The sequence below is a fragment of the Molossus molossus genome, unplaced genomic scaffold (genome assembly GCF_014108415.1).
Source record: "Molossus molossus isolate mMolMol1 unplaced genomic scaffold, mMolMol1.p scaffold_m16_p_14, whole genome shotgun sequence".
NCBI lineage: Eukaryota > Metazoa > Chordata > Mammalia > Chiroptera > Molossidae > Molossus > Molossus molossus.
The window spans coordinates 58,667,243-58,688,268 of record NW_023425349.1 but is presented as its reverse complement, the minus strand read 5'-3'; the positions used below and the strand labels follow the sequence as shown (position 1 = coordinate 58,688,268).

General features: G+C 40.7%; 1 protein-coding gene across 8 annotated transcripts in view; it reads right to left on the bottom strand.

Moving 5' to 3' along the window:
* The window catches only part of KDM4C (lysine demethylase 4C), a 444,842-nt gene that overhangs the window by 73,594 nt on the left and 350,222 nt on the right, over positions 1 to 21,026 (bottom strand). For all 8 annotated transcript variants that reach the window (XR_004959513.1, XM_036261620.1, XM_036261622.1 and 5 more), the window contains one exon: positions 10,559 to 10,744. Coding sequence is in view for 7 of the 8 variants with exons in the window: in XM_036261620.1 (XP_036117513.1) it covers positions 10,559 to 10,744 (186 nt within the window). In the remaining variant the exon portion in view is untranslated. The remainder of the gene's footprint in view (positions 1 to 10,558; positions 10,745 to 21,026) is intronic.

Below are 21,026 nucleotides of genomic sequence, written 5' to 3'. Positions count from 1 at the left end.
CAGAAATGTATGGAGAAAGGCAGACAAACGTGACCAAGAGGTCCACCTGGAACTCAAGGAGGGAAAAACAAAATGGGGACAATAACTCAGGGATGTCCGAGGCCCACAAAGACAAAGGTTTCACTTCTCCCTGCCTCCTGTGCAAGCAGAAGCTGAGTGCTAGGTCAATCCAGAAATAACTATAAAAATAATTAAAAGAACATTTTATTGGAAAATGTAGAAACAGAAATTTCTTATGTTTCTTCAGATATCATTCTCTGTAAGTTCCCTGACCCTCTATACCCAGTGTGGGACAAGAAGACAAGAGAGGATGCATAACATCGCACGATAAAATCAAGCCAACTTCATATAAGGAATGGTCAAGAAACTGCCCATTTTACCAGAAAAAGAAAGGATTGATTTGCATGTGAGAAATGTGTCACAGCCCAAGATGGCTACTTGTGGAAGGGCAGGACCAAGACGTTGGGGTATCCCAGTCTGACTGGCTTCTTGCCAACAGGCCTCCGGAGGCCTTTCTAGTTAACTCGGACTTTTATTCAGCATCTTTGTTGAGTATTGACGTATACTGTCGACCTAGAGAATGGTCTTTTAGGTAGAAATGTTGGAACATATTTAATTGTCATTTCTATTGCTTGCAGTCAACAGTCTTAAAAAATTATACTTTGGCTACATTTTGTCAGTATCTATGGATTTCATTATGACTATAGTGTATAATTACTATTTTCTACTTGAAGGAATAGAAAACCCTGCTTCTCATGCTTTACAGGATGTTGGAATGTCAAATCCTCTTTGCTGTTGTGTATCTGTTGACATATTCCATTTATATTTCTCACTGTATTCACCATGCTCAACTCCAATATCCAGGTTAAAAATATGGGATTAGTGTCACTACTTAATTCTTAACAAGCTATCAGACATGCCTTAATTGTCTTTTTTTTTAAAGGAGTATAAGTTGCTGAAGAAAATCAAAATTTCCTGGGAACTGAGAAATATTAATGCTGTGAAAAAGTGAGCAAGCATTTTATATGGAAACACACCTTGTCTATGCAAAAAGATGTGACCAGATAAGTGTCCACTTTGGAGTGGAAGGCTTGATTTCCCTCAGTATGTGCAGTCCCTGAACTCGCGAAGTGTCAGTTGTGCCTTGTAAATACTCCTCATGCAGTCGGCCCCCACAGTGGAGCCATAGGTCTGCTGGGCGGTTCCGGGTCCCACATGCACTGCATGGTGGGAATAATAGAGCCCAGTGGGAAGCACAGCACTGCCAAGTCTCCTGGGGGTTCTGATGGGTCTGTTCTTGTGATAAACCAACACCTGCACCAAGATGCAGATTTTTCTTGAAATTTTTGTTTAAAAATCAAGATTAATTTGTCTTTCTCACATCAAGGTCCCCCCCCCCCCCACACACACACACTCACTCACTAAAAAAAAAAAAAATCACTGGAAAAAATATCCTCAGGTGAGGATTAACAAAAAAAGAATCAGGATTAATTAAGGGCCAGAATAAAAAGTTTGGGTAAAATAGTCTACAATTTATATAATATAATATATTACACATTTATATTACATTATTATATATATTATATTTATATTATAATATGCACTTGAAGTATGTTCTTTTGCCCAATCATATTAAAGGAAAAGAAATCAGAACCTGTTGAAAGGCTGTATTTAAAGTCAGAGATATTGTTCTGAGCCACCTGGGAACTGACTGCTTTCTGCCCGCAGCTGGGTATGTGGCCTTACTGACCCTGTGTCTGATTCAAGAGCTGACTAATTACAAAACTTCCCTGAAATGGAAAGGCCCAGACGGTTAAGAGTAAATTCTTCCAGAATGGAGGTGTAAATCCCTAATTTAGACCAAGAGTATGATAGCAAAATATAGCTTCCATTCCGCTCCAGCAGCAGCCAGACACGGCCACAACTGGAGAGCACCACCAGGGGACAGCCACCCACGGCACTCAGCCTCTGCTCTGCCCGCGTGGTCTCCACATTCGGATCAGTTTCTGTATCCTTGGTTGATTAAAATTGGAATCTGTACTGGAGGCATCTGTTTTCTCTTCCCACAAATTCAAAACCCCCTTGAAACACTTAAGCATCAGAAGTGGGCCTGGAACTGCTGCAGCTGGTGCCCGAATGGAGACAGGCACAAAGACCCAGACTCTGAAAGAAATCTGGAAAAGGGGGAAGGACAGGAGGGGGCGCTGAAGATGGCTCCGTGGAGGCAGAAGAGCCTCTGGCTGGGACTGTGAGGTCACTGTGGGGATCTTCTGGGGACAGTGCCAGTGGAACTTTTCCTGCGTGCCCCACAGCCAGGTCCTGCGACTCAACAGCGGGCCCGGGGTAAGGCAGGGTGGCCGCTAGTGAGGCTCCCTGGCTCTCCCTAACCGTACTGGCTGAAAAGGCAAGAACAGTGGGCCCCCAGAGGGAACTGAGCCCAGGGCAAGGGATGTGCTGTGGACAGAAAGGGCGGAGAGAAAGGCTCTCCGCTCACTGACCCGCCCTGCCTGTGGAAATGGCTACAGGAAGAGAAATGAAAAAGGAAAATGAGGGGTATTAAATAGAGTGCAGAAGTTTGAAAGAGATACACTTAATTATCTGAACAAAACTAAGAAAAACATGGTCTTCCCTGGTTTTACCTGATAAAGCGAACAAGGGAAAGACTGGTTCCGAATGTTAACACTCTAAAATGTCTGTGCTAAATATTTCTCCGCCCAGGCAAACCAGGCCTTCACTTTTTATCATCTGGGACAAATGGATTGAGATCTGAACAGAACACTTCTATTGACAGAAGGGTGAAGGACTTCTCTTTTTTTTTATGTATGTTTAAGATTGATCAGATTCAGGCCTGAGTCACGGTAGTATTTCTTTTAAATCCTTGCTAGGAACTTTTACCCCAGACCTTTGCTTCGATCAGAATTCTCTCTGTTTTACAATATTAGTGCAAATTCAGCAGGGCATTTGGAAAATAACCTATGTAAAAGAAACAAACCACATACAAATACCAAATATACACAAGTCTGAGAAGAGTATACTTGGTCATAAAAATTTTACCGAACACAATGAAAGTTAGCAAAATCCAAACTGTTTTAGAAAAAAACAACAACCAGCAAAGCAATTCCACTGCCAGCAAAACACAAAGAAGCTGCGATCTGGAGACAGGACGAGTTTGTAGAAATTCATATAATTGTTAGATGAATATTAACTAAATTCTGGGTCTCTCTCTTGAAAAGATGGAAGAAAAACTAAGAGGACAGATTCAAGCCATGGGTTTGAGCTCCAAACTAAAGGAGTTAAAGGAAAAAGGAAAAAGAAAGGATGGATTCAGCCCATGGCTGCATTGGATGCATCCACCCTGCTGAAGCCTCGGCAAGCTCACTGGCATCAGAAGGCCACACTGAAAGCAGACAAAACTCTTACATGTGATTTGTTCTCAACTATCTGCTTGTCTCTTGAAGTCTTCTGTCTCTCTGCTTCCCCCCACATCGGACCAGTTACTAAGGCCTGTGAGCCTAATCTCCAAAAGTCTCTAGAACCAAGGTGCTTCTCCTCACCCCGACGTGGCCACTTAGAAATCCAGCTCCCCCACCCCACCTGGCTGGTGTGGCTCAGTGGATTGAGCGTCCTCCCATGGACTGAGAGGTCCCAGTTCGATTCCCAATCAGAGCACATGCCTGGGTTGAGGAGTCGATCTCCAGTGTGAAGGGGGGGGGGGCAGGGGGCATGCAGGAGACAGCCAATCGATGTTTCTCTCTCTCTAAAGAAAAAAAAAAATCAATAAAAACATATTTTGTTTTTTAAAAAAAGAAAGAAATCCAGCTCCCCTTCTCCTATCACCGGCAGGAAGTTGTCGCCTCTTGACTAGTTTTCCAGTCTCTACTCAGTCTCAAGAAAGGGAGTCTTGCCATTCTCCTACACACGTTCCTCCTAGGGTGGACCTTAATGACAGATAAACTGGAATTTTCTTACATTTTGCCTAAAGCAGTGGCAAGAGTCAAAGGAATGCCCTGAGGCACGAGAAAGAGGAAAAGCCAAGGACCTGTGTCAATTGGAAACTCCTGAGAGACAACACAATAGCTTCTCCTGCCTGGTCTCAGCACTGTCCTGTGAGGGCATATTTGCACGTGAGACAGTAGTTGTGTAGCTTATGTTTGTGCCAGGCAAGGGGTGGATCAAGTATATGTGGATCTTGCTCCTAGAAAGGGCCTCCTCCTTGCCATGGCCCATCTCCTTTAGAAAAAAAAAAACCTTCCAGCCAAACATCTCATACCTAGAAATGAACCCTTGCTATGTCCCTAACTTGGAGAAAAAAAGAATTTTTCATTTTAATTTCCAGACATATAAAAAAGGGGGGGGGGGCGGGGTCCACTGTATACAGCCTTCATTCTCTGATCACCTAACTGATTCTCCAGGCACATCTCCCCTAACGGCCCTCTCCCTGACACCTCCATGATCCTGACATGTCCCAGCCCCAGACATACTGAATTCTTCAACCTTTCCGGATAAACGGGCCTTTGCAAAAGTTCGTGCACATAGATCCCCTCTACTTGGAACATCATTACAACTCTTATCAACAAACCCAAACTTGCCTTTCAGAACCAACATAAACGTCACCTCCTCTATGAATTCTACCTGACTGCCCCCCAACAGAATTAGTGGCTTCCTTCTTTGGCCTCCCAAAATATTTTATCCATCTTTATTTAACCTATCCTATTATGGTAATAGACTATAGCAGCTAAGAGCCTTGACTCTGAGTCAGATTGCCTCGTCTTGAATCCACACAGTTAAAGTGTGACAGAAGCATCAAGAAGAAACTTAGTCACCTGGTACCAGTCAAAAGGTTAAATAATATAAAGTATCGCTAAACAAACTCCTACCTACTGGTATAAATTAACTTAACATTGCCTGATTACAAAAACATAACCCTGTGACCACCCATCATGGGTTCAAGGGACATAATATGGTGAAATGTAATTCTGGTTTTCAAACCCAAACATCTATTGAAACTAACTGGATTAAATAAAAGTCATATACCAGAGTTAGGGCTAGGCTTTGGTAAAACCGGCTTTCTAGAATTCTGGAAAGTTGGAGGGAGATATCTCTCAGGTACCCATCTAGGAAGTAAGTTTACTTTCTTCCCCTATTAGAGTATGTGGTCTTGGCAACCTTGATTCTGGCTTAAGAACTAGGACAGCTTCATATTTATAAACATTTTATTAAATGAAAAGCATAGATAATGTTTTCCTGAAAGAGTCCCAAGTATAAAAGCCCATGATAGAGCAAAAATACATCTGTTTCAGATCTGTCAGGACTCCACACATAGGCAACTGCGTATGCTCATTAGGAGACGGTGTAGGAAAAAGTTTTGTTATGATAGGTTGCATTCACTTCCACCCTTGTGGTCAACCCGATTCTGCAACACCTCTAAATCCTTGGCTAATTAAATGGAAATTTACGGTAGGAGTGAGTGTTTGAGGTCTCTCCCTATTAATCCATAATAATGCTGAAACACTAAAGAGTTTTTATAATTAATGCATTCATATAAAATTATTGATTTCTTAATTTTTTGTCATTATGTATTTTCTTAATAACTGCCACTGAAAGTAAAATAGGATATACAATATTTTCCTTCAATAATAACTGCTACTCCAGGATTTAAAATTTAGGGGCCTTGGTCCTCCATTGTTCCACATGTTGGCGAGGTGAGAGTAGTTTCTGCACATTAAAGAAAGGGCTTTATTAAGTTAGTGATGACAGGTGTCCCCACCTCATTACCACCCAAAAGTTTGCTGTCTCTACAAGCACTAACTAACCAGAAGAGCTGCCTTGTTCTGAGCCTTTCATCAGATCCTGTACAATGGGCGCCCTCCTGTCTTGAGACAGGCATAGAGATGCAGGGAAGGAGCGTACAAGGCTTGTCTGGGGAGCTGACCTGAAAACAAAGCCTGGGAACAGGAAGTCAGTAAGTGCTGAGCAAGGACTCATTACTGAGTGTCAGATTAGAACATGAAGAATGGCTAGAGGGGTAGAATTACAAAAAATAAGAGAACCTTTTAGAGTGCAGGGTAACAGTACAGAGGCCAACATAACTACTATTTTCCATTATCCACACCAACCACACTGCCTTGAAATAGAGTGCACGTGTAAAATATCTAACACACTTAACATAAAAGATACTCAATACATACTAGTTCTCTTTCTTCTCCCCTAATCCCATTCCCTAGCACTAAAATTTTTCAACAAATTTGTATCAAGTAACTTCTATGGATGGTCAAATACTAGTTGCTAGATATAAAAAGACAGAATACTAGTTAATCTAGTTAAAATAATATTCTAGTTAAGATAATGTTGAACCAAAAATAAACAAAATACTGATCACTGTTTTTTTCTATAAAAGCTTTCCTCTTTTTTGAATAGGTGTCTGTATCCATGTTAATAGCCACAACTTAGAAACTATGAGGGAAAATAATTTCTCAAATATCATTTTTCCAAGAGAAGAGGGCATGGAGATAAAAATGAGGTACCCCACATACGATACAGTATTTAACAGGCCATGATCACTGCAATGAATTATTGCATAAAGTGCAAGTGAGTGGTGCTCCTACACTGCATATATGGAATCTTCTAATCCAATGAGAAGGTTTTTTGAAATAATTTTCTTGGGGGAAAATTTTCTAATCTCCATTTCCCTCAGTAATTCAACATCCCTTCCACTGGACACCTGTCTGGTTTACTCAGGTGTGAGGAGATGGCCCCTGTGGTGGCTGTACTCTGCAGGAAGTACATAATTTATGAGCAGCTCATTGTTTGGTTTGGAGCAGAGATATGTTTTCAAGGCTCCCAGTTTCAAGACCATTTTACCATTTACTGTGTTCTTTTCTTTTCCTTACAAGCATCAGTGCAACATTCACATAAATGGGTTAGGAATACATCCAATGGAACCTTCAGAAATAGCACCAGGAAATAGGTCACACTAGGTCATGGTGAAGGTGGTCAAGTACACCACACACACAACAAATGCATGGTTGCACACACATGCACAGAATAAAACCTTACATTTGAAAGAAAGCAGGTGCCAGTTAAAATACGTTTGACAAAAACACATACTAAAATTTAGATTAAAATAACAGGGATAGCTCTGGCCGGTTTTGCTCAGTGGTTAGACCATCGGCCTGTGGACTGAATGGTCATGGGTTTGATTCCCAGTCAAGGGTTACAGGTTTGATCCCCGGCCCTGGTTGGGATTGTATGGGAGGCAACCAATCGGTGTTTCTCTTTCTCTACCTCTCCCTCCCTTCAACTCTATCTAAAAAATCAATGCAAAAGTATCCTCATTTGAGGATTGGAAAAAAATAAAAATAAAAATAACAGGGATTAGCTCTGCACTCTGTTACATACTCCTTTCTACCTTTAAGAATTTGAAAGCTATCTACTTTTTCAAATAGTATCTTTTTAATTACAGAATTGCTTACTGTTTAATGAAAGAGTACATGATAATAAATTATACAAAATTTTATAACTTTATATGTACCATTATGTTTTACACCCAAAGCTCAATAACACTGAATAAGCTCGTATATATATATTTTTATCTTTATTGTTGTATTACAGATTCCCCCGTTTCCCCCATTGATCCCCTCCTCCCCACTCCTGCCTTCCCCACAGTATTGTCTGTGTCCATTGATTATGCATATATGCATATAAGTTCTTTGGTTTATCTCTTCCCACCCCCCCATCCCCTTTTCCCTCTGAAGGTTGTCAGTCTATTCCCTACTTCCATGTCTCTGGATCTATTTTGATCATCATAAATTAGTACATTTAAAATAATTTGTGACATTCAAGGAAGAGAAGAATTTGCTTAAAATGGTCTTTTGAAGCAAAATGAGAATAATTGGGAGAAAAAAAAGGGGGAGGGAACAAAAACCCAAAAGTGAGTAAAAATGAAGATCCTATTAAAGTAACTGTAGCTTTAAACTTCGTTTCACCTAAACTGTACAAGCATCCTCTATTTTGGAAAAAAAAACAGGGTTAGTCTGCCAAGTCAGCTTGACACTAATAGTACTTACTGCTATGATTCAGCAATTGCTCATTACTCCCAAATACCCAAGGCATGGCTGAGAACACATATAGTTCTGACTCTAGGGAGCATATCCCCTAGCATTGCAGTTTACACAAAGAGAAACACTTGAGTGACTTTGAACTTCTCTATGCGTGGAAAGGAAAGAACGTTCACTGAAACAGGGGCATTCTCAGTGCTCTTCACCAGAGTCGCTAGATGCTGTCCCTCTGGTTAGCTGTCAAACATTCTGGGGAGGAATCCATACTTGGCGTCTAACTGAAGAATATTGGATAAATAAGAGCTAATGGAAATTTTTTTTTCAGAAATCCTGTGCTCATAGTGCTTCCCGCTAGAGAACTTGCAAAAGCAATTTACAAACATTAAAAAATTTCCCTCATTAGAAAAAACTGCAACGTGAAACATTATAAATTATGTGATGTTTTCCCTACCCTTACAAAGCATTCCAAGCTTAACAAGAAGAAGAGAGAAGAGTAGTTTCTAAATCGCCTCAAAATCAAATATTTTCTTTTTCATCACCATTTATGAAACATTAGTAATATAAACCTGACTGAACCACACACATCATACTTCAGAGGAATGAGATCCTGATTACACACCTGGATCTCTTTAATAGCACTGTCAATAGAATCATCAGTAACCACAGAACTTGGGAATATTAAAATGGCAATGTGTGATCCCAAACACAGAGGAACACCTCTAGCACCATTCGAGGTTTGAGGTTGGAATTGATTCACTTTCTAGCACCTGCCCCTCATTAACTGAATCTGTCTGGGCAAGGAACCGAGCCTTCTTTGAATTTAGGTTTCTTATCCTTGAAAGCAGGGTCGCCACTCATGTGTCCCTGTGCACACAGGATGATGGCACCAAAGCCAGCAGCAGCAGGAAGCAGTGATTCAGCTTTCATTTTTGGAGGGCTTGCTGCGCTGTGGACTGAAAACACAGGGGTGGCAGGCACGCCATTGTTCGTGGAGGAGGAAGCTGAGGTGCAAAGACAGGAACCTGTACAAGGCTGCACAAGTGTTACCACTGGCAGAATCTAGGTGTGAACACCAACTACTCTGGCTCCAGAGGTCATGACCTCATTCACATCTCAAAATGCATCCCTCCATGACATCTAATGAGGTAAAGCTACTGACTGAACACTATAAATGGCAATGCACCACAGTGATGCAATGTGTTAATACTGTAACATTTTAAAAGTTGCTGAAATGTATTTTCTGCTTAATACATAATACTATTCTTAGCAAGAGTCCATGAACTCAAGGAACTAAATAAAAGGCACAAATAGATATCCTACTTGAAACCTAAAACAATGGAAAAATGAAGAAAATAACTTTAAGATAGATGGGATAGTTGGTGATGTCATTCTGTACATTTGTACATTCACACACAACTGCACAGAGTCCCAACCCACAAACATCAAGTATCTCTCAAGACGCCCATGGAAGTTGCTGGAATCATTAAAAATCTGGGAGACTTGTGTGTATGTCATGGCTCCCCAAGCCCACACTGACGACTTGGCAGGCTGCTCACCAGAGGTTATTAGAGACACAGGACAAGCATGTTAGGCTGCAAATAGTCTGTGGCCAAGCCTCCCAGGGATAACAAAGGGCAGCAAGTCAGTGAAGCTGAGCTTCCCTACAATGCTTTAGCCTCCTCACAGGCAACCAAAAACAATTACAGTGAACTGGAAAGATAACAAAAGCATAGCAACTATCTCTACACTGTCATAACATTTCTAAGCATTTAAAACAGAGGAAAGATTACATGCACACACAGGACAGGCAAACTTAATTATAGTTAAATTCACATGCTATTTGGTTATAAACACTCTTTCCCTAGAAATAGGTACAGTCCTGAGTGAGATGGTCAAGGCAGAAACAATTGATCTCTACACTTCTCTTCAATATTTCTGCTTTTCTGAGATTGCCCTCACCCCTCCCAGAGCCTCTATGCTTCCCCTAGTTTATCCCATCTCAGCAGCAAGGCCCCCAACGGGCACGACCACCCCCACTTGCAGTGCTATGTTCCTCTCTTTGCTTCTTCTAGAAGAGAAGAAGGCCACAGTGTACAGTTGTATAGATTAAACACTGCATAATCTCATGGGGTGCTTTCACATCACTCCCCCCCAGAAATGGTCTCACCCTCACCCTGGATACTGCAGGGCACAATCTGTATAACCACACTCAGTAGCCCTGTATACAAATCCAAAACCAGAGCAGGCATAATGAGTTTTGTTCATTCACCTGTTCATTCACTCATTCACTTAATAAATATTTATGTGTCTAACATGTGCCAGACACTGATTTGGTCCTGGGCAAATACGAGTAAATGATATTGTACAATTCCTGATCTCAAGAAACCCACATCTCAAGGCTAGATAGGTCAACAATGAATAACATCACAGAGTAGAGCATGCTGGCCCAGGAGGGAATTCATACACAGTCTTAGCATCAGGGAAGGGAGAGAAGGCCTTACCACATTTGGGTTGGCCTTATGTCGAAAGCACGTGATGTTCACCACATATGGCCAATCATCAGGCTCCATCAGCACCCCAGCGGCATGAGCACATGTGACATGGAAGGAGGCTGGGCAGCGGCCGTAGGAACACTGGATGCAGGCTCCAGAGACCTTCTTAACCCGGTGTCTGCAGAAGATGCATTTCTGGAGGGTTAAAACAAAGAAGAACATCAATTCAAATTCTGTAACTCAGCCAATTTCCACACTTCACAGAATAATAGCTATTAGAGATGAAGAAAACTCATTACATCAACAAGTCCTGACCCTCCATGGCCCCAAGTAGTGAGAGCAACTGTGGCAATATAAACTGCACACTTTCTAGAAAATATACCGCTATAGTCACATCCTATCAGACATATGTTGAAATACTTCATGTGGGTAGGAAAAGCAAAATCCTTTTGTACATGGTTCTCCAGGCATGGAGCTGAGGAAAAGGCCCAAGGGGCATCCATGAGCACTAAGGCTACTTCTCTTTATCTCCTGCATGACAGGCCTTTGTGTACATCAAGAGACAGAATGTGGGCCTGGCTGGGATAGCTCAGTGGCTGAGCATCGACCCATTCACTAAGTAAGAGGTCGCCAGTTCTATTCCTGGTCAGGGCACATGCCCAGGTTGTGGGCCAAATCCCCAGTGGGGGTCATGCAGGAGGCGGCCAATCGTTCTCATCTCTCCCTCTCCTTTCCTCTCTCTCTAAAATCAATAAAGAAAAAAAATTTTTTTTAAAAGACGTAGAATGTGGGTTTGGAGGACAGGCACATGTTCACCTAAATTACAAGAGGTATTCAAAAGTACCCAAATAGCACACAGATGGACTAAGTTTTCCATTTGCAAGAAAATGTAAAAGTATTAAATTGTCCAATATGGAAACTAGGGGTTCAAGTGTTTAATAATCCAAATCTGAACCCTTCATGACTGACAAAAATATGCCTCCCAAAGTGAGAAAATTGAAAATCATCCCAAAGGGAATAATTTTGTTGAGTATCTATAGCTGACTATGCCTGGGGAAGAAAGAATGAAAATAAAAACAGCAATAATGATTACCACAATCTGAAAATTAAACTGCATACAATTAGCACTAAACATCATCAGTACAATTGTTATGAGAGATGGGAAAAATAAAACAGCTTCACTAAATATAAGATTTGTGAACTAATACTTGGGTTAGGGAAAAAATGGTTGTAGAACACCATAGGTTATGTTCAGAAAAAAAAACAGACTGATCAAAAAGCTCAACTTTTCATTCCTAAGGATAAAAAAGGTCTGCAATCTGATCAAATGCTGGTGTAACTGCTCTTCTTTTATAGATACATTTTCCTTCCTGGGACAAAAAAGGTACTTAAACTCAATGCCTTTGGGGGGCTATAATATTTTATCACAGAGCTGCAAGAATCAATGTGCACTTAACTTCTAACTTCTTTGCCTTCGCATCTAATCAGCCACTTCAGTCTTATAGATGCTGTACCTTAATCTTGCTCTGATCTCTCCCTACTCATCTATACCAACTGCCACTGCCTCTGCCTCTGCCGATGGTTCTTGCCCAGCATAGTAATGGCCTCCTAACTGGTCTCTCCCTCTTGTATTTCATTCCATTTCAATTCATCTTATCCAGGCCTGCCACAGTGACAGCTTTATAACATAAATCCTATGTCACCCCCTGTTTAATGTTCTTCAATGAATGGCTTCTCCTTATCTCCAAGACATTCTAGAAAAAAAAGGAACAGCATGAGGTGGAAAAGGAAAGCTTATAAAAGGCTCTTCATCGTCAGTCTGAGCAGTGTTATCTCTCACTAGTCCCCATAGGAGTCCTACATCCGGGAATTTATCTCATCTTCCTATACATTGGGATTTAATGTACAATTAAGCATTTTTAAGTGGGGGGAGGGGTAAGTATGTGGCTTAGCTGATTAAGAAATTACAAAGAGAGAGAGAGAACACACCATAGATCTAAACAAGACTCACGATAATCTGAATTAAAGCATTATTTAAGTATCTTATCTTGAAATCTTTTCAGTATAAGTTTCAATATATTCTTGATAATTCTTAGTATGTCGGTATCTTTTTGACAATTTTAATCATCTCAAATGTGATGAAGGATATAAGAGCAAAATTCATATCAGAAGCCCAAGGCACAATCTTTTAAGAGCCTAATCATACTACAGAGAGGTCAGCAATTAAGTAAATTCAGATATTAATGACCTTGGAAGATGGTGGTGGGCACGACCTGAGGGAGGGCGAGTGTGTGAGAGAGTGAGGTAGTGTGTGAGAGAGGGACTGGACGTGAAGGTAGACAACCAAACTCGTGCAGTGTAGAGACACGGAGCAGAAGGTTCCTGTACTGTGGACAGGAACAGCCAGCTACTGTGGTAAGCCGCCCTTCAGGGTGCGTGTCCCTGCACCGTGGGGAGGTGCCACCATTTTGGAAGATCCCAGGTCTTCCCTGAGAGGAGGCAGTGGGAGCGGCTAGGGCCCAGCAACCTGAGCCCACCAGTCCACCTGGCACCATCAGACCAGTGAACACCCTGTGCACAGTAGTGGAGCTCCCAAGGTGCCAGTCGCGGAAGCCGTGGACAGCTGGGAGACCAGCACCATCCCCCACAGTAGAAGCCTGATCAGAGTCAAGACATACCCCCAGCAACAGAGGCTGGAGAACAGACATCCATCCCCAGGCAACAAAAGCACAGACCAGCAGCTGAGACCCATCCCCAAAAACTACAGCAAAAGTTTAGCAGGAGTTGAGCCCCATAGGGCAGCAACACTCCCCAGCCACCAGCAGCAGTACCTGGGGCTCCACAGCGGCCTGTGAGGTCCAGCAGTTCACAAGAGCAGTGGGAAGCCAGAGCCCCAGAGGGACTGGAGCGATCCAGCTGCCCGCCCACAGGACCTGCAGGATGCAGGGGCTCCAGAGATGCTTGTATGACCCAGCAGGGACTGTGTGATACAGTTACCTGCAGGACCTGCCGGGTGCTAAAGCACCAGAGAGGCCTGTGTAACCCAGCAGCCCATAAGATAGGCATAGAGCCAGGTCCCCAAAGGGACTGTGTGATCCAGTTACCCATGGGACCTGCAGGGTGCGGGGGCAACAGAGAGGCCTGTGTGACCCAGCTGCACACCATAGGCATAGAGGATGTGAAAATGGAGGTGGAGGGAATGGAAGCTACACAGATGATCTCCCAGGACCAAAAGGGAATTACAACTAAAATAAAGACAAATCCTTGGAAAAAAGCAACAGAAAATCAGCAGAACAGGACCATATAACCAGGGACACTGGTAGGATCTGTGGAGGGGCGAGAGCGTGACAGGCTGGGAGCCCATGGACACCAGCAGTCTTAGGTGTGAGCAGTGCCCTTAAGGAATAAAGACCAAGCCTGCTCCCCAGTGCAGAGAGCCAGGACAGCGCGCTAAAATGTCCACAGCCACTCACCTGGGGGCTATGGCAGAGGGAGAGCAGATTGGGCTGAAACTCTGTGGGGACACCCGGGATTTGGAGGGCACTCAGAGTTCTTGCTGAGTTGCGGCCACAAAGGACAGTGACCAGTATACTCCTTCCCAGAGCTGTGGAGAACAACAGCAGCCCCCGGCCCCTTGGAGATTCAGCCTTTCCCAGATGAGACAAAGAAATGAAAATTCAGGCTCATTAACAACCAGCATCTATCCCATTCTCTGGAAATCCTCTTATGCAGAACACCAGGGCTACATTCCAAGGGACTGAGTAATTGAGACTACTAGCCACCAAAAAAAAGATACAGGATAACTGAACCTTTCCTGGGCTTGCAAATCTACCCAGGAAAGTAACACTTGACAGTGTTGTTTAATGTGGGCCCACCCAGGCACATCCAAACCCAGTAGAGGGAGCCACAAACAGCAGAACACCAACACCCACAGGAAACATTTGGCAGACTCCAAAACCCACAGAGCAAGCCAAATTGGTGAAACAAACAACAAAAAAAAACAAATCCCAAATGAAAGAACAAGGGAACTCTACCGAAGACGAGACCAATGAAATGCGTCTAAGCAAATTATCACAGGTAGAGTTCAGAGCCATGATCTTGAGAAAGCTCAACAGCATGAGTAAAGACATTACCACCATGAGTAAAGATATACAAACACTGAAAACCAACCAAGTGGAAATGAAGAATGACATAGCAGAAATAAAGAACACATTGATTGGAAGGACTAAACAGCAAAGTAGAGGAAGTTGAGGACCAGGTCAGAGAATTAGAAGACAGGGTACAAAAAAAAAAAATCAACCAATCAGAAAACCAAAGGAAAAAACAATGAAAAAACAGGAAGATAGTTTTAGAGAACTGTGGGACAACTGGAAATGTAATAACATTCGTATCATAGGAGTCCCTGAAGAGGAAGAAAATGGGCAAGGGTTAGAGAATATATTTGAAGAAATAATGACAGAAAACTCTCCTAACTTGGTGAAGGAAGAAGGCATACAAGTTCAAGAAGTACAGAGAGCCCCAAGTAAGAAGAACCAAACAGGCCCACAACAAGACACATCATAATTAAAATGCCAAAAATTAAAGACAAAGAGAGAATCCTAAAGGCAGCAAGAGATAAGCAACAGGTTACCTACAAAGGAAACTACATAAGGCTCTCAGCTGACTTCTCAACAGAAACACTACAGGCCAGAAGAGAGTGGCATGAAGTAATCAAGGTCATGAAAAACAAGGATCTGAATCTAAGACTACTCTATCCAGCAAGGTTATCATTCAAAATAGAAGGTCAAATAAAGAGGTTTCCAGACCAAAAAAAAAAAGGCTCAGGGAATATATGAACACAAAACCAGCACTGCAAGATATGCTAAAAGGGCCAAGAGACATATGAAGAAATGCTCAACATCACTCATCATCAGAGAGATGCAAATTAAAACAACAATGAGATATCACCTCACACCTGTCAGAATGGCCGCCATCAACAAATCATCAAACAACAAGTGTTGGCGAGGGTGTGGAGAAAAGGGGACTCTAGTACACTGTTGGTGGGAATGCAGACTGGTGCAGCCGCTATGGAAAACAATATGGTGCTACCTCAAAAAATTAAAAATTGAACTTCCATTTGACCCAGTGATCCCACTCCTGGGAATATATCCTAAGAAGCCTGAAACACCAATCAAGAAGAATATATGTACCCCCATGTTCATAGCAGCACTATTTACAATAGCTAAGATCTGGAAACAGCCCAAGTGTCCACCAGTAGACGAATGGATAAAAAAGCAGTGGTACATATACACAATGGAGTACTATGCAGCGGTAAGAAAGAAAGATCTTTTATCCTTTGAGACGACATGGAGGGACCTGGAAAGTATTATCCTAAGTGAAAGAAGCCAAGCAGAAAAAGACAAATACCACATGATCTCACTTATATACGGAATATAATGAACATAACAGTCTGAGGAATACAGTAGACCCAGACACATGGAAGTAGGGCACAGACTGACATCCCTCAGAAGAGGGGATGGGGGGTGGGGGGGGTGGGAAGAGATAAACCACAGAACTTATATGCATGTATGCATGACCAATGGACATGGACAACTAAGCCGGGGACAGGGTGGAGGGGGTGGGGTGGGGGGTGCCAATGGGGTAAAAAGGTAAAATATCTGTAACAAAAAAATAAATAAAAATTCATTTAAAAAAAAAAAAAAAAAAAAGATATGCTAAAAGGACTGCTGTAATTAGAATAAGAAATAGGAAGAAAAATGGAACCACATTAAACAAAAATGGCAATAAATAAGTACAAATTAATTATCACCATAAATGTGACTGGTTTGAATGCTCTGATAAAAAGACACAGAGTAGCTGACTGGATAAGAAAGCATGACTCACATGTATGTTGTTTACAAGAGACGCACCTCACAACAAAAGACTCATGTAGGTTGAAAGTGAAGGGATGGAAAAAAATCTTTCAAACGAATAGAAAGAAAAAAAAAGGCTGGGGTAGCAATATTCATATTTGGTAAAGTAGATTTCAAAATGAAGGCCATTACTAGAGACAAAGAAGGCCGATACATATATTGAAATAATCTATCCAACAGGAAGATATAACCTTGGTAAACATACATGCACCGAATATAGGACGAGCAACATATACTAAAAATCTTCTGGAGGACTTCAAAGAAGAAATCAACAGCAATACAATCATAGCAGGGGATTTAACACCCTACTGACATTACTGGATAGATCATCTAGACAAAAAATTAACAAGGAAACACAGACTCAAAATGAAGTGCTAGATCAAATGGATTTAATACATATCTACAGAAAATAACACCCCAAAACTGCAGAATTCATATTCTTCTCAAGTGCACATGGGACATTCACAAAGATAGACCACATGTTAGGGTACAAACTAAATCTACAAGTTCAAGAAGATTGAAATCATATCAAGCATCTTCTCAGATCACAATGGCATGCAACTAGAAATCAATTGCAACAAGAACATGCAAAGACATTTGAAAACATGGAAGTTAAATAATATGTTATTGAACAATGAATGGGTTACCATGGAGATCAAGGAAGAAATTAAAAACTTCCTGGAAACCAATGAAAATGAACATACAACAACACAAAATCTATAGGACGAAGCAAAAGCAATTCTGAGAGGGAAGTTCATAGCACTACAGGCCTACCTCAAGAAACAAGAAAAATTTCTAATAGACTATCTATCCTCACAACATAAAGAACTAGAAAGCAAACAAAAAGAAAACCCCAGAGAAATAATAAAGATCAAAGCAGAAATAAATGACATGGAGACCAAGAAAACAACTCAAAAGATCAATGAAACAAAGAGTTGGTTCTTTGAAAAAATTAACAAGATTGATGGACCCTTACCTAAACTCACCAAGAAACAAAAAGAGAGAACCCAAATACACAAAATCAGATATGAAAGAGGAGAAATAATAACTGACACCACAGAAATACAAAAGATTGTGAACAAATACTATGCATAATTATATGGCAACAAATTCGACAATCTAAGTGAAATGGACAAATTTCTAGAAATACATAGTCTCCCAAAACTGAACCAGGAAGAGATAAAAGAACTAATACCCATTCTCCTCAAACTATTTCAAAAAATTCAAGAAGAAGAAAGACTTCCAAACTCGTTTTATGAGGCCAGCATAATTCTAATTCCAAAACCAGAAAAAGACACTACAAAGAAAGAAAACTACAGGCCAATATCGCTGATGAACATAGATGCCAAAATCCTAAACAAAATACTAGCAAATCGAATCCAGCAATACATCAAAAAAATTATTCACCATGACCAAGTGGGAGTCATTCCAGGGATGCAAGGCTAGAACAATATTCGCAAATCAATAAATGTGATACACCACATAAACAAAATAAACAAAAAAATCATATGATCATAGCAATAGATGATGAAAAAGCATTCGACAAAATCCAGCACCCATTTCTGATAAAAATGCTCAGCAATCTGGGAATAGAGGAATCATATCTCGACATAATAAAGGCCATATATGAAAGACCTACAGCCAACATCATACTCAATGGGCAAAAACTAAAAGCATTTCCCTTAAGAAAAGGAACAAGACAAGGATGCCCACTTTTGCCACTCTTATTTAACATAGTACTGGAAGTCTTAGCCACAGCAATTAGACAGGAAGAAAAAATAAAAGGGATCCAAACTGGAAAGGAGGAAGTGAAACTGTCATTATTCACAGATGACATGATACTATACGCAGAAAACCACAACGACTCCATCAAAAATTTACTAGACTCAATGATGAACTCATAGAAAGAGAAACTAAAAAAACAATCCCATTTACCATCACAGCAAAAAAATTAAGATACCTAGGAATAAGCTTAACCAAAGAATAAAGGACCTATTCGCAGAAAACTACAAGTCATTGATAAAAGAAATAGAGGGAGATATAAAAAAGTGGAAGCACATACACTGTTCATGGAGTAGAAGAATTAACAACATTAAAATGTCCATACTACCCAAAGCAATCTATAGATTCAATCAATACCCATCACAATACCAATGACATACTTCACAGAACTAAAACAAATACTTCAAAAGTTCATATGGAACCAAAAAAAGACCCTGAATAGCCACACCAATCTTGAAAAAGAAGAACAAAGTTGGAGGGATCATATGACAAGATTTCAGGTTAGACTACAAAGCCACTGTAATCAAAATAGCCTGGTACTGGCACAAGAACAGGCAGATAGATCAATGGAACAGAATAGAAAACCCAGAAATGGACCCAAGACAATTGCTCAATTAATATTTGACAAAGGATTCAAGAGCATACGGTTGAGTAAAGACAGCCTCTTTAATAAATGGTGCTGGGAAAATTGGACAACCACATGCAAAAAAAATAAAACTAGACCATCAACTTATACTCTACACAAGAATAAACTCAAAATGGATAAAAGACTTAAATGTGACTTGTGAATCCATAAAAATCCTAGAAGAAAATGTAGGCAACAAAATTTCAGATATCACATGCAGCAGAATTTTCACTGATACATCACCGAAGGCAACAGAAACAAAGGAGAAAATGAACACATAGGACTACATCAAACTCAAAAGCTTCTGCACAGCAAAAGAAACAACCACCAAAATGGAAAGGCAACCCACTCTATGGGAGAGCATAATTGCTAATGATATGTCAGATAGGAGGTTAATTTCCAATATAAATAAAGTCCTCATACAGCTCAACAAAAGGAAGACAAAGAACCCAATTAAAATTTGGACAGAGGAACTAAATAGACACCTCTCCAAACAGGACATACAAATGGCCAAGAGACATATGAAGAAGTGCTCAACATCACTAATCATCAGAGAGATGCAAATTAAAACAACAATGAGGTATCACCTCACACCTGTCAGAATGGCCGCCATCAACAAATCATCAAACAACAAGTGTTGGCGAGGGTGTGGAGAAAAGGGGACTCTAGTACACTGCTGGTGGGAATGCAGACTGGTGCAAACACTATGGAAAACACTATGGTGTTACCTCAAAAAATTAAAAATTGAACTGCCATTTGACCCGGTGATCCCACTTCTAGGAATATATCCTAAGAAGCCTGAAACACCAATCAGATAGAATATATGTACCCCCATGTTCTTAGCAGCACTACTAAGATGTGGAAATAGCTCAAATGTCCATCAGTAGACGAATGGATAAAAAAGCTGTGGTACATATACACAGTGGAGTACTATGCAGCTGTAAGAAAGAAAGATCTCTTATCCTTTAAGACAACATGGAGGGATCTGGAGAGTATTATCCTAAGCAAAACAAGCCAAGCAGAGAAAGAGAAGTATCATATTATCTCACTTATTTGTGGAATATAATGAACATAACAGTCTGAGGAATGGGGTAGTCCCAGAGACGTGGAAGTGGGGTACAGACTGACAATCCCCAGAAGAAGGTGTTGGGGGAGAGAGAGAAACCACAGAACTTATATGCATGTATGCATGAACAATGGACATGGACAAAAAAGCTGGGGACAGGGTGGGGAGGGAGGTGGATATCAGTGGGGAAAAGGGAGAAACATCTGTAACAAAAATAAATTAATTTAAAAATAAAGAAATAAATTCAGATATTAACAGATGTATCAGATGAGAACTTGTTTCCTATTTTTCTAATTAAACAGGATTTTTTAAGAGTTGGAAAGAATATTATGACTTAACTAATTAACTAATTAGTAACTCTCAGCCTCCTCCATCATTAACTTGTTTATTGAGCAGAGGCCTTCCAGAAAGGAAGGTTCAATCCTTGGAATCTAATAAGGGAAGTACCCTTCTTTCCCAGGAAGACCAGAGGTAGTCATTTCTAACGACAGAACCAATATCCTTAGAAACTTGGCCTAACTATAGACCAGTGATTTTCAACTGGTGGGCTGCAAGAATTTTTAAAATATGTAACACCTGACTATTTAGTCAAGGCACTGATTTCTTTTCCCTTAGATTGTCAAATTTAAAAACGACAACAGCCAACAATAGCTGTCTGGTATGAATAAATCAAAATTATACCTACTTTTTTGTCAGATTGGCAAAAAAATGTATTTTTTGATGTGCTGCAGAATTTTACTAATTAGCTTGTGTGCCATAAGATGAAAAAGGTTGAAAATCACTGGTATAACTATGTAACTCAATGCTTTGGAATATGTTTATTCACAAGGTTGAGAAGTAAACCATCCAATGGTTTTTTGCTGAGATAGAGAACTACACAAAACCCAGTAGGAGAGCCATGCTGTCTCCTGCAGTACAGTCTCTGTAGTACAGTGAGTCTTCAGCTGATCGGTTGTGCGACTTTAAGCAAATGGATGTATAATGAAACCAATTTTACCGGAGGCTAATAGATATAAACAAGAGTTAAGTTCTTACAATATCTCATCAACATTGCAAAGAAACAACTTTGAATGAAATGAGATCTTACTCGAA